Source organism: Oncorhynchus kisutch, linkage group LG12 (assembly GCF_002021735.2).
Source record: "Oncorhynchus kisutch isolate 150728-3 linkage group LG12, Okis_V2, whole genome shotgun sequence".
NCBI classification, from domain to species: Eukaryota; Metazoa; Chordata; class Actinopteri; order Salmoniformes; family Salmonidae; genus Oncorhynchus; species Oncorhynchus kisutch.
This window is the reverse complement of record NC_034185.2, coordinates 51642262-51657326: the sequence shown is the minus strand read 5'-3', so window position 1 is coordinate 51657326 and position 15065 is coordinate 51642262. Positions and strand designations below refer to the sequence as shown.

The 15065-nt window shown below is 44.1% G+C and overlaps 1 protein-coding gene across 1 annotated transcript; it reads right to left on the bottom strand.

The window, feature by feature from the left end:
• Positions 1-296: 296 nt before the first annotated feature.
• LOC109901159 (complexin-1-like) lies at positions 297-11023 on the bottom strand. Its single transcript, XM_020497206.2, has 4 exons — positions 10527-11023; positions 9532-9649; positions 5531-5709; positions 297-1530 (listed from the first exon to the last, which is right to left on the bottom strand). Exons 2-4 carry the CDS (start codon positions 9560-9562, stop codon positions 1336-1338), a joined length of 405 nt encoding a protein of 134 aa, XP_020352795.1. The 5' UTR covers positions 9563-9649; positions 10527-11023; the 3' UTR covers positions 297-1335.
• Between the last annotated feature and the right edge of the window lie 4042 nt (positions 11024-15065).

The window sequence follows — 15065 nt, the reverse complement described above, 5'->3', positions numbered from 1 at the left end:
TGAGAATAATAACACCGCCCTCTAGGGGAAGGTTGAGAGAACTACATAATTCCAGTCAGCCAATGAGACTTGTGCCATGACGGGATCAACAGCTGCTGCCAAAGTAAGAAGCTTTGGTCCGTTTGGATTGGTAGCGGACTTGATATTTCAATACCCAAATATTTATAACTTTTTTTAGTTGCATCCTATGTTAATATTTATTGTAAGATAACCTATCCCTATCAAATAATGTGTTTAATTTCTCTAAAGAACAAGACATACCTCCCACAGCATTGGGAGAAAAAAAACAACCATTGTGTCTGTGAACCAGTTTTATTCATTCTCAAGCAGAACATACATGATGGTCCTTTATTGCTGATAGCATTCCATTCTGATTACCAACATAACATTCTTACAACCAACCCACAACCAATTACAACAGAATTATCAAGCATTATTACCCTCCTCATTCTTTTAACAGTTCTTCGCAAATTCCCGACTTTGACCAACCTTCTGGCAGTCCAGTGGGAAAACAGCAGATTTCCCTTTTTATTCAGGTGATGGAAAAGCTAGCCCTCCAGTCGTCACAGATTTTGTAATAGCTTTAGAAATCATGGTTAAAACTAAATAAATGTTATAGCAAATCCTGATAGCGTTGTTGTTTAATTCCGGTTTAATATCGAAGCATAACGTTTTAAGTGGCACTGCTACACCATGGTTATCCTCCCCGTCCAAAAACTGTAAATGAAATTCCTGAATGCATTTTTATAACCATTATTACATCATACCTTATGATAATTTAAACACATTCAAAATCAGAGTTATTGCCATATATTTTTGCGTGACTAAGAGAGGAAAAAAAGGATATTGTACATATTCACAACTTGACTTGACAAAATGGCATGCAAAGACATAAGGTACACAGAATTTGAATATAAAATTGAGTTTAGACCTACGCCATGACCATATGGCTACACCGGGCAAGACATGACGACACAGTATGTGGACATATATACGTACTTACGTGTGTGCAAACATTTTCACATAAACCTCATAGACAAAAACCAAACATTACCCTAACATCATGATATGATTCTTCAAACGTCCTATAAAGATAAAATATGGCTTATAGTGTTATTCTCTGATGTTTTTGTTTTTAGACAGACGCACGGTACGATTATTTTTCATGGATCATTTTTTCCAACCAACCTAAAACAGGTGAAGCGAGGAATGTTTTTTTAATGTTAATTTCCGGTGCTAACTCTCCGCTGCAGGGGGGCAGAAAAGTAATCTAAAACTCTCACCTAGAAGATACCGTAACAACCTAATGTAACTCCCAACAACGTTGTTGCTCGGCTACTTCTTCAACATGTCTTGGAGAGGACCAGGGAGGTATTTCATGACCGTGTCCATGATGCTTTCCTCTTCGTCATCATCGTCTCCGCAGCCCTTGGGCACGGACGATTTGGGACGGGTCAGACTGCCCTCTGCAGACTGCTCCATAGCAGCCTGGGCCTCGGCCTCAGCCTCCTCCCTCTTCTTAATTCCGTACTGGAAAAACAACATGATACTAGCATTATGGTAACGTTAATATTATTGTGTCAGACTGCCCTCAGGAGAAAACGGAGTGCAACGTTATAATAACATTAACCCCCGAAAATACACTTCTTATGAACGCCACGTGGTTAGGAGGAAGGTGGGGAGTGATACAGGAATTGTCTCCCCCTTTTAATGACTCTGTCTCAGTATGTGTATTCCATGTATCCGATACTGTCTGGACCAAATGAGTATAACATGTTGTCTTTGTAGAAGTTGATTGATTGATGCCAGCAAGCATTTGGCCACCCTTGATCAAACAATTATAAAATAATTAGCAAATCAGCTTTGATCTGAGCTCAACTGTGAGTTATCCTAGTGCAGCGAAACACCCTGCAAGGGAGGCCAGTTTGGATTTGGCTTCATGCCAATCAAAAAACACAATTTTCAGATAAACTGTCTGTTTCTGGTCTGCTTGTGTTGATGTCCTGCAGTAGCTCGCGTGCTAAATTGGCCCTTTCCTAAGCCATGGATGGAGATGGGGATTTGACTTAATTCTCTGCACAGGCCAATAATTATGAAGGCAATTCAAATGCGAGGAAGTCAGGCTAGCAAGCATTTTAGCTATGTAGGCCATGACAATAAAAACTAAAAGCATGCTGTAGGACAGAGCCAAAGACCGTTTTGCCAACATGAAAGAGAGGATGATGGCATTGGTGTTCAACTAGTCTCCAAGAAGGGTGAGTAATAATTTTAAAAAGGGTTTTACTTGTACACGCACACACAGACACACACACAGAAGTCAGTACTATGGACAGCCACATGATGTTGTTTACGTTGAAATGGGGCTGGAATAGCTGAGTTCCTGTTGTCTTTGTGCTGACTTGCTGTAACTCTTGTGGTTCTAAATCAGTAGTTGTTTAGTAAACTGTCAAACATGAACTTGCTTGACCATGCTGCAGGAGATAACTGTGTGTGTGCAGGAGATAAACAGCGGGAGATAACTGTGTGTATGTAATATTTGCTTTGTGGGCTTCACTGGACAGATTTTGTTGATGAAACAAGCGTATGTGTGTAGTTGAATTTATTCCGCCACTGTGTGACTTGTCTTTTTGTTGTCACGACCTGATTGCATATCCCGGTGGCGTATGATCCCGGTGGCGTATGATCCCGGTGGCGTATGATCCCGGTGGCGTATGATCGAATGGGTTAGAGAGCAAACAACGCAATTATCACATCTGTCGTAATATGTTTTTTTTTTTACTGCCTTGGCTTCCTCAGCTACTGGTAAAAGCTCATGTAGTTTTTTATGAGGTCACCTTCTCACCAACTGCACCACGCAGCCATCACCTGCATTGTGGGAGGCACTATTTGTCAACCAATCACTAGGGTGTTTTTGTTTTTACCCGCTTGAACGTGGCCAAGAATTTGACTGAAACAGGAACACACTTTGCCAGGATCTCTAAAGCGACATGGGATACAAATGAAAGTGATATTTGAGACCGCTCTCTAACCAATTCATTGTGCAAACATTATGTTTTCAGTGTGCGTGTGTGTGATATGGGGGTATATTATTTTGACATTTATACAGAGAAAAAACGAAACAAAAAAACAAACAATAGCAACAATGTTGACACTGCAATGTTGATATTTGCCTTGCAGTTGGATAACCACCACAGTTGTCCCACTCTCAGGCTATCGCAGATGCACCCCCCCCCCCCCCCGACTTGACTCGCCGACTTTTGTCTACAGCCAGCTTCGTTAGGCTTACCGCACGAACACACCCATTCTGTTCTAATGCTGTAATGCTACTACTCACGTTACTGGGGTCTGTGACCTCGATGCTGATTGCATGTTAGCTGTAATTCAATCAAAGCCACTGACTGGAACGGGCCTCGGGGGTTAGACCAAAATAACAGTCATTGTGCACGCACTGTGCTTAGGAGAATGCGTGGCATGTCATCTTGTGCAACAAAAAGAAACTCAAAAATGGAAAAGATGTATTAAAACTCGCTCTCTTTGCTGCGCAAGCAGAATGTTGTTTTTGGATCATCTTCTGCCAATCCGCCGAAGGTTTTTGAACGTACTACTGGGAGGGAAGTGTAGGCTTTCGTTCCAACCCTGCAGTAAACACACCTGATTCAGCTAGGCAAGGTCCAGACTGAAGACCTCGATTATTTGATTTAGGTGTATTACTGCACCAAACTGCACACCCTGAGGAACCCTGGATAAGGGCTATTCCAGGGCTATATATTACAGGACATTGAGGATAGGATTCAATACCAAATGTGGTGTGAGCCATTGTTGTACGGTAGACCTACGTAATAACATGTTACAAAAATCTATTTTCGAACTTGAATAACAGAAACTTGGAGATGTGATGTCACTCACTCTGTTGGAAGTAAGAGAGAGTTTTGTGCGTGTGTGTGGTGTGTGTGACAGAGAGGGTGAAAACACAAATCTGTGCTAATTAATGCATCTCTCAGAACAGAAACCCAACTCTCCTTCCTCTGACATATTGTGCACAGCTGTTACTAGCGCCCTTGTGCTTTTTGGGTTATTTTTAGGATCTGTCAAAAAAAGATGCATTTTTGTTATTCCTTCCAAAAACAGAGCTGTTACAACTCTTCTCCTCTGCCTCTCCCAGTCTCTTAGAAATATGTCTTTATTTGTGTTTTACTACACTCATAGGAAAAAAAAGGTGCCATCTAGGTTCTTTGGCTGTCCCCATAGGAGAACACTTTGAAGAACCCTTCTTGGTTTCAGGTAGAACCCTTTAGGTTCTAGGTAGAACCCTTTTGAGTTCCATGTAGAACCCTTTCCACAGAGGGTTCTACATGGAACCCAAAAGAGTTCTACGTGGAACCAAAAAGGGTTCTCCTATCGGGACAACCAAAGAACCCATATGGAGCCCTTTTTCGAAGAGTGTAGGGCAGTGCTACCAAGCAGACATCAACCTTGATATTATAATTCAGGAGAGAGCACGACCTTGAGGATGAGGGAGAGGAGAGAGAGGTGAGATGGGGAAGGATGGAGGATAGGGGGGAGGGGGCTGGAAGGCTGAGGTCATCCTGTCTTTGGCTGCCTCTGCCGTTCTGCTTTTCAGAGTCTCTATTCCCTAGCTGTTATCTTCCTGCACTGTGGTGGCTAGTGGTTTCATAGCAACCTCTGCTAGCAACCATGCAGCAGCAGTCCATTAGGCAGCTGAAGAGGAGCATCGCTTTAAATACGTTGCATCATGGGAAATGTAGTCCTTCCGGTGGCCTGATATGAGTAAACATTATTTTACAATAGTTTCTCTTTTCTTTCATTTAAAAATTAGCTTCAATTTTTGCTGAGCGCCTCGAGAGAGCCGCGTCGTGTATGAAATGTTTTTAAAAGTGAAAACAATCTGTGCTCAACTTCCCCAAAAATGGGGGGGGGGGGGGTCGTGCTATGAAAAGGGAAAATGGTTTCGTTGGAGGGCAGCCAAAAAACAAGGTCTTAGAAGAATGCATCCTCCCGTGTCCTCCCGATGCTGTCAAGCGAGTGAACAGTGGCCTCGACTGCAGCTCCATTAGCTGACCCCTGCTCTCACTGGGGCCTCTGCCAGTGTGGAAACAGGATAGCTAGCAGCTCTATACCGTCGGGCCAAACGTCAGGCCAAACTCACTTTCACTTCCCTTACAGTAATTCCAATGTTTTTTTTTCTTTGTGTATTTAGGCTGTTTGAGAAGGTTTGACACCTAAGCAACCTGCCCACAAGTGCAATAAGCCAACAAAGCTACTTTACTAGGTCCAAGCTGTGTGTTGTAACATCTTGATAAGAGTATGGGTGAAATAGGCCTTGTGAATTTACTTAATTTTTTCATCATTCTTATTTTTCAATAAGAACTAGGGCCCGGGAGTTTTTCCAGCTCAGGTCAAGAGGCGAAGAAAAAACTCAGGGCCCAACATGAACTAAAATTGCCAGTTGATAGAAAGGTAGTGTGTATAACTGTTCAACGTCACATGTATTGCTTATCATTTCATTTACCTTGTCTCTGATGCCTTGTCGCATTGACTCCCTTTCCACCTCCATCTTTGCATATTTGTCTTTCCTCTCCTCCTCCTGCTGCCTCAGAGCCTCTTGTCTTTCTTCCTCTTTCTTCTCTGCATCAGGGTCGGGCTCTTCCTTGTCTCCTCCCATCATCTTGCCCACATCAGGTGGCCCCCCTGGGTGACACAGAGACAAAGGGCTTGTTCGACAGTGCAGCCGACCGTAGACTGACTGACAAATCACCTTGCATCATAAACAACTACCCATTATTATTTTGTAGATCAGTCAGTCGCCATTTACCCACAATGCATCATGGTTTGACGCTCTCGGACACGGCCATTGACAACTGTCAGAAAGGCCTGCTTACTTACTTTTAACGTAGACTGTCATATTGTAGAGTAGGCCCAAACAGACCACATTTACACACATTTTTAGTCACAGACACATTATCCAGAGCAACTTTCAATCGACTTACAATCAGTGATGTTGTCACTTTCGAGTTATTATTTTTATTTGATTACTGGGACAAGGACAAGAACATGGTCCCAGGACTAAAGGAGGTAGCCCTCTTGTCATTTTTTCCCCCAGCACAGAATATGTTACTGTTTCGGTGTTCCTCATATAACGAGAAACTATGTCGTGTTCTCCTGTGGATCCATCCATTCGTAACACAAGATTCGTTTTTTTCAACGCAGAGGAATGCTGAATGTCAGGGGGGAAAAAAATGTTACGTCACAGTCGCAAGCGTTCCGCCAAATGAGCAGAACCGTTACAGTCCGAGTTATTGCCCGGCTGTGCCTCACGACTGCATGCTTGGTCATGCGAGAGAGGGAGTGGGAGAGAGAAAGAGAGAGCGAGAGCTAGAAAGAGGGAATTCCAGGAGACTGCTGTGTCCCTGGAGCGACGCTGCTAGTCTGTTTTTTTCCTTTTCTTGCTCATCAGCATAAAAAAGAACTGCAGCAAAACGGAGAGAGAGAGGGGGGGGGGGGGGGGGGGGGGGGGACTGCTGCTCCTGTAGTCAGTCGGTCAGGGCTTATTGAGCTGACTGTAAGTCTACATTCTCTCTCTGTTCAGATACAATCCAGGTTATATAGCCTGGTTAAACCAAACTGAACACCATACACTCACTGGGGAGCACACTCGGCAGAGTGTTCCATCTGGTTTAACCAGGCTATATCCAGTCCAGGTTAGTATCAGCAGTGCTAAAAAGCTGTGCTTAGTAATAGGCAGCATCAACACCCCCCCCCCCCTCTCTCTCTGTCTCGCTCTCTGTGTCTCTCTGTCTGTCTGTCTCTCTCTCTCTCTCTGCCTCTCTATCTGTGTGTCTCTGTCTCTCTGTCAGTCTCTCTCTCTGTCAGTCTTTCTCTCTCTGTCAGTCTTAATCTCTCTGTCAGTCTCTGTCTGTCTCTCTCTCTCTCTCCCTGTGTCTCTCTCTCTCTGTGTCTCTCTGTGTCTCTCTCTGAGTATGTATTGTGAGTTGATATGAGCAGTAGTTATAAATAGCCAGCTCTGGGTCTTGGTGGCGTGTTCTGATGATGACTGCATTGTGTGTTTTCTGTTTCATTGCACATCATGTGCTTTGAAGAGGAAGAAGTGTTTTATGTGGTCGGGCACATTAGATTAAGGATTAAAGAGGGCCCTTTTCATGAAACTGTGTAACTGTGCGTCGTCTCATAAACCATCTTGCTCTCCCTCCTCCCCCTCCTCTCCGTCCTCCTCCTCTTCGTCCTCCCCCGTCATCCCACTCCTCGGCTTTTACAGTTCTACTGTCTCTACCGTTTTGACATTGCTGGGGTAGAATCCATTATTTATAGATTCTGGGCTGTGCACTGGAGGAACTCAAGGTCACACACTCACGGAGGGAAATGATTTGCTTTGCAGTACAGAGGGAGGGAGTCGGGGAGATACAGGAAGCAGTGAGGGCACCCTCTCCCTGACACAATCTAAGTGTTTTCGAATAATGAGATTAGCTTTGACTTTCAGTCAATTATTGAGCTAGAAGAGCATCTGAAGATGCCTCCGTTCTATTTTCTGTTGAGGAAAGGGAAATAGGCCTCCACTGCGTTGTTCGTTGCCCCTCGGCAGTACAGTACCCTTCACAAGCAGGACAGATTCCCTGCAAGCTCAATAAAACTGTAGGTTTTCTTGGAGGTGAGAAATATGGCTGATTCTCCCCTAGGCTCAGTGGAAGTCTAGGTGGAGTGAAGCCCCACCATTATACTGGATCTTACAACTATCAGAGCTGGTCCCTTCCGATCGGCAGACACCAAAAGGGAAATAGGCTAGCTAGAGGAAAAAGAGGTTGTTTTCAGATTGGCTGTTAGTCTTTCATAATCTTGTGTGTTTCAATGTTCCTTTTTTCCTTTCCATTCCAATGTTTCCCATTGAGCTCCACTATGTGGTTGAGTGTTTTGGGGGTTAATGTGAAGGACTAGGTCTCGGTCTGAGACTGGTCTTGCTCAAGTTCAGATCCTCCTCAGACGAATCTTGAGTTGCTGCCTCGGTCATGATGACACGCCGGGTCTCGGTCTGATCAGGTTTGTGCCAAGTCAGCAATGAGACACACCTTGGCCTAGATTCCATTGAGTGTATGTGTGCTATCATAAAATAGCGTGTACTCTATCCAACTCATACAGTTTCGGCATCCACGGCCTGTATTCACAAAATGTCCCAGAGTGCTGATCTAGGATCACATCCCGTCATGGATTTTACAACGGTGGAAACTCTCTCCAGCCAAAAACCGAATGCAGCACGTCAATCCATGATGGAAACGGTAGAATGTCTGAAATGGCAGCCTATTGCCATATGGTCCTGCTCAAAAGCAGTGTACTATACGTAGAGAATAGGGTGCCATTTGGGAAACACACTGGGTGACGGAGTCAGTGTGGTGGATTCGGACAGGCGTCTGTCACCAGCTACCTGCAGCTTGATTGTCAGTGTGAAATTGCTTTCTTTTTTTTTCTGTCAGGTGACGTAGACATCGTGCAGGGACGTAATAAGAGTTCAGACATATGGAAATCACGAGATGAGATTTGTGGATAAATGCCATTTATGTATATTTAAAACACAATAATAATTAGTTGTTGATTACGTTGTGATTATTTTAAATGATTATTTATTGACTGGTGTATTTAATTCATTGATGTGTCTGTTGAGAAGGTTAAGTTCATCCCTTTGTGCTTTCCTGTCATGACTTTTCCTCTGCATTCAGGCTCTGTTGTTCAAGTGGTCTAAAGGGGGCAGATTAGTTCCAGTTGTTTGTTTAAACATATTGGCTGACAAGCCACATTATATTTGTCACAGGCATCTCAAAGTGAACTGTAAGAAAAATGAATTTAGTCACGTCTGAATGAGTTAAATGAATACAAAAAATACTAGGTTGATATTCCAATAGATAACAGGCCAGATTATATGAGTGTAAAGCAGAATAGCTGTGTGCATCTACAGTCAAACAATTTAATGCTGGTATGTGAAAAGGGGCAATGCTACTGTTTGTTTAAGGATTCGTATCATGGAGACTGGAGAGAGCACGGGACGATGCAGAAGTTGGTGGTTGGTCCTGCATTTCAATGAGAAATGTCAGCTACCTCTCGCAATCTCGACTCCCACACACCCTTTCTATAGGCTGCTCAGCCAGTGCAGCAGAAGCCCCTAACAATGCAGAAGACCCCAGCAAATATGATGAAAAAGTACCACAGATGTACAGTATTATATTTCTCTGCACTAGGTGTTCACTTATCACGTTTGACCTTAACATTGTTTATAATATAGTCCACAGCAGTTTTGTCCATACCCATATAATGATAAAGGGACAATATAAGTCTAAATAATATGGATATAGCTTATAGTTTATAACTATATACCTATTCATTAACTTAGAAATAATGAATATAATTGAAAGAATATCACACGTAATGTCCTTTCCCATCCCGTGTACAGTATATGCTGCATTGCCTTTGAGTGACCCTGGTAATGGTGCAACGCATTAATCAACTTACCTCCCATAGCTGCCTTCATTACAAAATTCATGATGATGCTTTAAGTCTTGCCTCCCCTCAGATTCACAGTTTCACGTCAGACAGGACAGATGCTGCCCAGGTACCAGAAGAAAGAAACCTTCGAAATTAAGACAGTAGAGGTTGAGTGGTTATATTGACCCATAACTAACTTTCTCTGTCAATGACAGTGTGGATGCTCCCTCCTTTTAGTTTGCAAAGTGAATGGTGTTGTGATTTACAAACAAGATGCGTTGTTGGCTACACCTCCTCCGGGTAATGCTAACCTCAAATGTATAAACCACTCTATTTTAGGAATTTATTCTGACGGGGTGGATTCCACGGAGAGAGCTCGCGTGAAGGTCAGAAAAAGGTCAATTTAGAGCGGTTTTCTTGTGACATATTTTGTGAAAAGGCTATATATTGACGGCACAGGTGTCGTAAATAACCGGCCCAACGGTGGTAACCTGCAATAGCGTAGCCTAGTACGTTTCATGGGGCCAATTAGCTTTCCTATACGGTACTTCAAATGGGAAGAAGCAGCCTCGTGTAAGCATAGGCTACCAGACAAGATATAGCACACCAATGCCGGTAACAGGGTTCATTTGATCAGGGGAAATATATAAGGCTAATCAATTCCTCGAGCCCATAATCCGCGTTCAATGTCAAACTTTCAATTGTCCGGATTCAGTCATATGGTTCAAAACCCAAATGCACCGCGAGTTGTAGCCTACGACGTCCCAAGTAGGCTAATCATAATCCCAACCCTGGCTAATTTGAAATGAATAGGGCCTACAATCACGTTTTTTTAAGATATATATTTTTTAATTCCCGACACATAACCTTGTCTGAACCCACACACAGCTACAAAAGCAACAGCAAAAATCACTTCCTTTCTCGAGCGCGGAGCGATTTCAGCACCATTTTTGGGGGACAGCTCCCAATTCGTCCCACAACATCAACATCTCTTGTGTCTTGCGATCGGGACATGCGATTACCTTTCCGAGCGCCTTCGATCTCTCGAAATAGCAACGTTATCCTGGCAAAATATGGAAGTTGTCGCGAAATGAAGAGGGTGTGGAGATCCTTAGATGCTCACTCTGAGCATCCCTGCTGTATTTCCCACCGTCTTCCTGGCTTCTGCACAACGACTGCACGCGCGTCAGAGGAGGGAACTGCAGTTGCTGTCTGATGATGAGGAGAGGAGGGTAATCACATGGGAGTTCGACCAACCTTCTCCCAAACGTCCCACGCCTTCACTGACAAAAACCTACTGCAAAACGTCTGCTGCCCCTATTACACAAGATTAGGCTACTAGGTTACACAGTTTGGCAAACTTCCACTTAGATACCCCAGATTAGCTATATATATATATATATATTTATCAGAGAGTTTATATATATATATATCTTCAAAAGTCTGACCTAAATGTTTTCGCAAGTAGGGTGAATGCACACTTCAGCTTACGTAGGCTTCTGTAGGTAACTCACGTCATGCACCATTTCAGTAGCTCGTTAATTCATTGGAGTGGATATGTCACAGCGCTTTACATAGTTGGGGGAAACACCTCATCCACCATCAATGTGTAGCACCCACCTGGGTGATGCACGGCGACCATTTTTGTGCCAGAACGCTCACCGCACATCAGCTAGAGAGGTGAGGAGTGATATATGCCAATTAGGAATGAGGGGGATGTTTAAGTGGCCATGATGAAATGGGGCAAGGTTGGTAATTTAGCCATGACACCGGGGTTATCACCCCTACTCTTACAATAAGTGCCATGGGATTTTTAATGACCACAGAGAGTCAGGAGTCTTGTTTAATGTCCCACCTAAAAGACGGCTCCCTACGCAGGACAAATTTCCCCTTCCCTGTGGCATTGAGATATCCTTAGACCAGAGGGAAGTCTGGCCCTCCAACACCACTTCCCGCAGCATCTGGTCTCCCATCCAGGGGCGACCAGGACCGACCCTGTTTAGCTTCAGAGGCAAGCCAGCATTGAAATGCAGGGTGAAATGCTGCTGCATACGCGGTTTTCATGGCACGCTGGAAATCCGAAATGTATATATATTTTTTTATATATTTTTTTTTATCAACAAAAAAGGCGTAGATTGTTCTTCATTCACCACTGATTCGGGAATATAACATGTTCATAGTCATGGCATGCTTGGTTCAATAGCTATTGTCGAGATTTTAAAAAACGAATTTCCACCGAATATCCAATATAAAACGAAATGAATTTGGTTAATGCTTAAAAGCCACTGTCAAATATAGCGAATGGATGGAAGGCACTTCAGCGAATGTTTGGCACAACCCTTTTCATTTACATTCCCCACCAGGCTCCAAAGCTGTTCAGAAAACTATTTAAAATGTCATGAACCATTTCTTCACCTTACCTTTATCCTACTCTTATCTGAAACGGAATAAGTGTGTCTTCTTTGTGTTGATACATGGGGTTTGGTTAGGTACATTAATTCCACATTTCGAAAAGGATACACAGGGTCAACAAGCGTGTTTTTCATTTCTATTGTCTGCGGTCGGTTATTTGAAACCATTCCGTTTATAAGTCAAATGAGCGTCAAAATAAAATGCATGACAATTCATTTTGATGCATTGGTGCATCTCATTTCAATTACGCTAATTGAGCGTAAGACAACCAGACAAGGTTAGGTCTCCTAAATAACCATATAGAGAGGAGAAACAGGTCTCCTAAATAACCCTATAGAGAGGAGAAACAGGTCTCCTAAATAACCCTATAGAGAGGAGAAACAGGTCTCCTAAATAACCCTATAGAGAGGAGAAACAGGTCTCCTAAATAACCCTATAGAGAGGAGAAACAGGTCTCCTAAATAACCCTATAGAGAGGAGAAACAGGTCTCCTAAATAACCCTATAGAGAGGAGAAACAGGTCTCCTAAATAACCCTATAGAGAGGAGAAACAGGTCTCCTAAATAACCCTATAGAGAGGAGAAACAGGTCTCCTAAATAACCCTATAGAGAGGAGAAACAGGTCTCCTAAATAACCCTATAGAGAGGAGAAACAGGTCTCCTAAATAACCCTATAGAGAGGAGAAACAGGTCTCCTAAATAACCCTATAGAGAGGAGAAACAGGTCTCCTAAATAACCCTATAGAGAGGAGAAACAGGTCTCCTAAAACACTGCACATGCCCAGAAGCTGCTGTATGAATTAACTATTAATCTCCTATCTGCTCTCTCAATCTCTGCTCACTCTCTCTTCCTCTCTCTCCCCCTTTTTCCTTCAATCTCTTCAATCTCCCCCTCTTCACTCCCCCCCCCCCTCCATCTCTCTCTGAAACAACATTTGCATTATTTAACAGCCCCTGCAAGGGTGACTTCGTCTTTGCGTGCTTGACATGCTGCCTGCGCCCCACTGCCTAGTGCTAGTGCCTATATACCAAGCCCCACTGTGAGTCTTTGGAGCCAGGCAGCTATACTAATAACTGACTACAGTAGAGGGTTAGAAGAAGGGCTGTCAAAGAATCCATTCATTCATCAAGACACTGGGACTGTGTCTGGTAGAAGCACACTGACACAAACATCCATCATTCTCTATATAGAACCCTCGTGTGCTGTAAAAATGACATCCCTCCGTTACAGAACTCACACCAGAGAGAAGGGTTCGAGGAGTTCCATTGAGCTGTATTGTAGAATGTTGGAGGAGAGGAAGAGGTTGAACCATTTCACTAATTGACTGCTAACACAGAGGTTGGCTATGTGAGAAATGTTGCTTTTAGTCCTGTGTAAAAAGCTCCGATAATCAGTAAAGGATATTTGACATTGTGGAAAAATGTTGTGGGAGCCTGTAGTGTTTTCAGTATCATTGCACTCTGAGAAATATGAATCAATTGTACATTTCACAAATACATTTTAGTCATTTTGCAGATGCTCTTATCCATAGCAACTTACAGTAGTGCACGCATTCATTTTTGTACTATCACACTCCCTATGATATTCTTAGTTCAATTCCCCTCATCTGTGCAGAGCTGAAGGACACCTCTCTCTCTGACTCTATGTGCTTTTCCTGAAGTAGAGCAGAGCCGAGGAGGAGGGCACGTTTGCTTTGATATTAGTGTCAATCAACTGCACTCTGTGGTCTCTGGAGTAGGTGTGACTGCCTGCCTGTCTGCCTAGCTGGGCTTCCACTGCAATGCGTAAAGGGTTCACTCCCCAGCGAGGGCGGGTCCAGCTCGGCCGGACGTCCTGCAGCTATTGTGATGAGAGAGACATTTAAACGTGTTAACCCTCGCAAGGCTGCCGGCCCAGACGGCATCCCTAGCTGAGTCCTCAGAGCATGCACAGACCAGCTGGCTGGTGTGTTTACGGACATATTCAATCTCTCCCTATCCCAGTCTGCTTTAAGATGGCCATCAATCAATCAAATGTATTTAAAAAGCCCTTCTTACATACGCTGATGTCACAAAGTGCTGTACAGACACCCAGCCTAAAACCCCAAACAGCAAGCAATACAGGTGTAGAAGCACGGTGGCTAGGAAAAACTCCCTAGAAAGGCCAGAACCTAGGAAGAAACCTAGAGAGGAAGCAGGCTATGAGGGGTGGCCAGTCCTCTTCTGGCTGTGCCAGGTGGAGATTATAACAGAACATGGCCAAGATGATCAAATGTTCAGAGATGACCAGTAAGGTCAAATAATAGTAATCACAATCGGTGTTCGATGTTGTAACAGATCAGCACCTCAGGAGTAAATGTCAGTTGGCTTTTCATAGCCGATCATTAAGAGCATCTCTACCGCTCCTGCTGTCTCTAGAGAGTTGAAAACAGCAGGTCTGGGACAGGTAGCACGTCCGGTGAACAGGTCAGGGTTCCATAACCGCAGGCAGAACAGTTGAAACTGGAGCAGCAGCACGACCAGGTGGACGGGGGACAGCAAGGAGTCATCAGGCCAGGTAGTCCTGAGGCATGGTCCTAGGGCTCAGGTCCTCCGAGAGAGAGAAAGAACAAAAGAAAGAGAGAAAGAAAAAAAGAGAGGATTAGAGAGAGCATACTTAAATTCACACAAGACACCGGATAAGACAGGATAAATACTCCAGATATAACAGACTGACCCTAGCCCCCCGACATATAAACTACTGCAGCATAAATACTGGAGGCTGAGACAGGAGGGGTTGGGAGACACTGTGGCCCCGTCCGACAATACCCCCAGGCAGGATATAACCCCACCCACTTTGCCAAAGCACAGCCCACACACCACCAAATTACCATCCTGAGACAATGTCGAGTATAGCCCACGAAGATCTCCCCCACGGCACAACCCAAGGGGGGGCGCCAACCCGGACAGGAAAATCACGTCAGTGACTCAACCCACTCAAGTGACGCACCCCTCCTAGGGACGGCAAGGAAGAGCACCAGTAAGCCAGTGACTCAGCCCCTGTAATAGGGTTAGCGGCAGAGAATCCCAGTGGAGAGAGGGGAACCGACCAGGAAGAGACAGCAAGTGCAGTTCGTTGCTCCAGTGCCTTTCCGTTCACCATTGTTCCTGTACCCAAGAAGGCAAAGATA

Excerpts from the sequence above, each read along its gene's own strand:
- LOC109901159 (XM_020497206.2), bottom strand. The coding sequence starts at position 9,562 with ATGAATTTTGTAATGAAGGCAGCTATGGGAG. Across the intron at positions 5,710-9,531 it reads AATGAAGGCAGCTATGGGAG|GGGGGCCACCTGATGTGGGC; the intron begins GTAAGTTGATTA and ends TGTGTCACCCAG. Across the intron at positions 1,531-5,530 it reads GACAAGGCATCAGAGACAAG|TACGGAATTAAGAAGAGGGA; the intron begins GTAAATGAAATG and ends TTGTTTTTCCAG.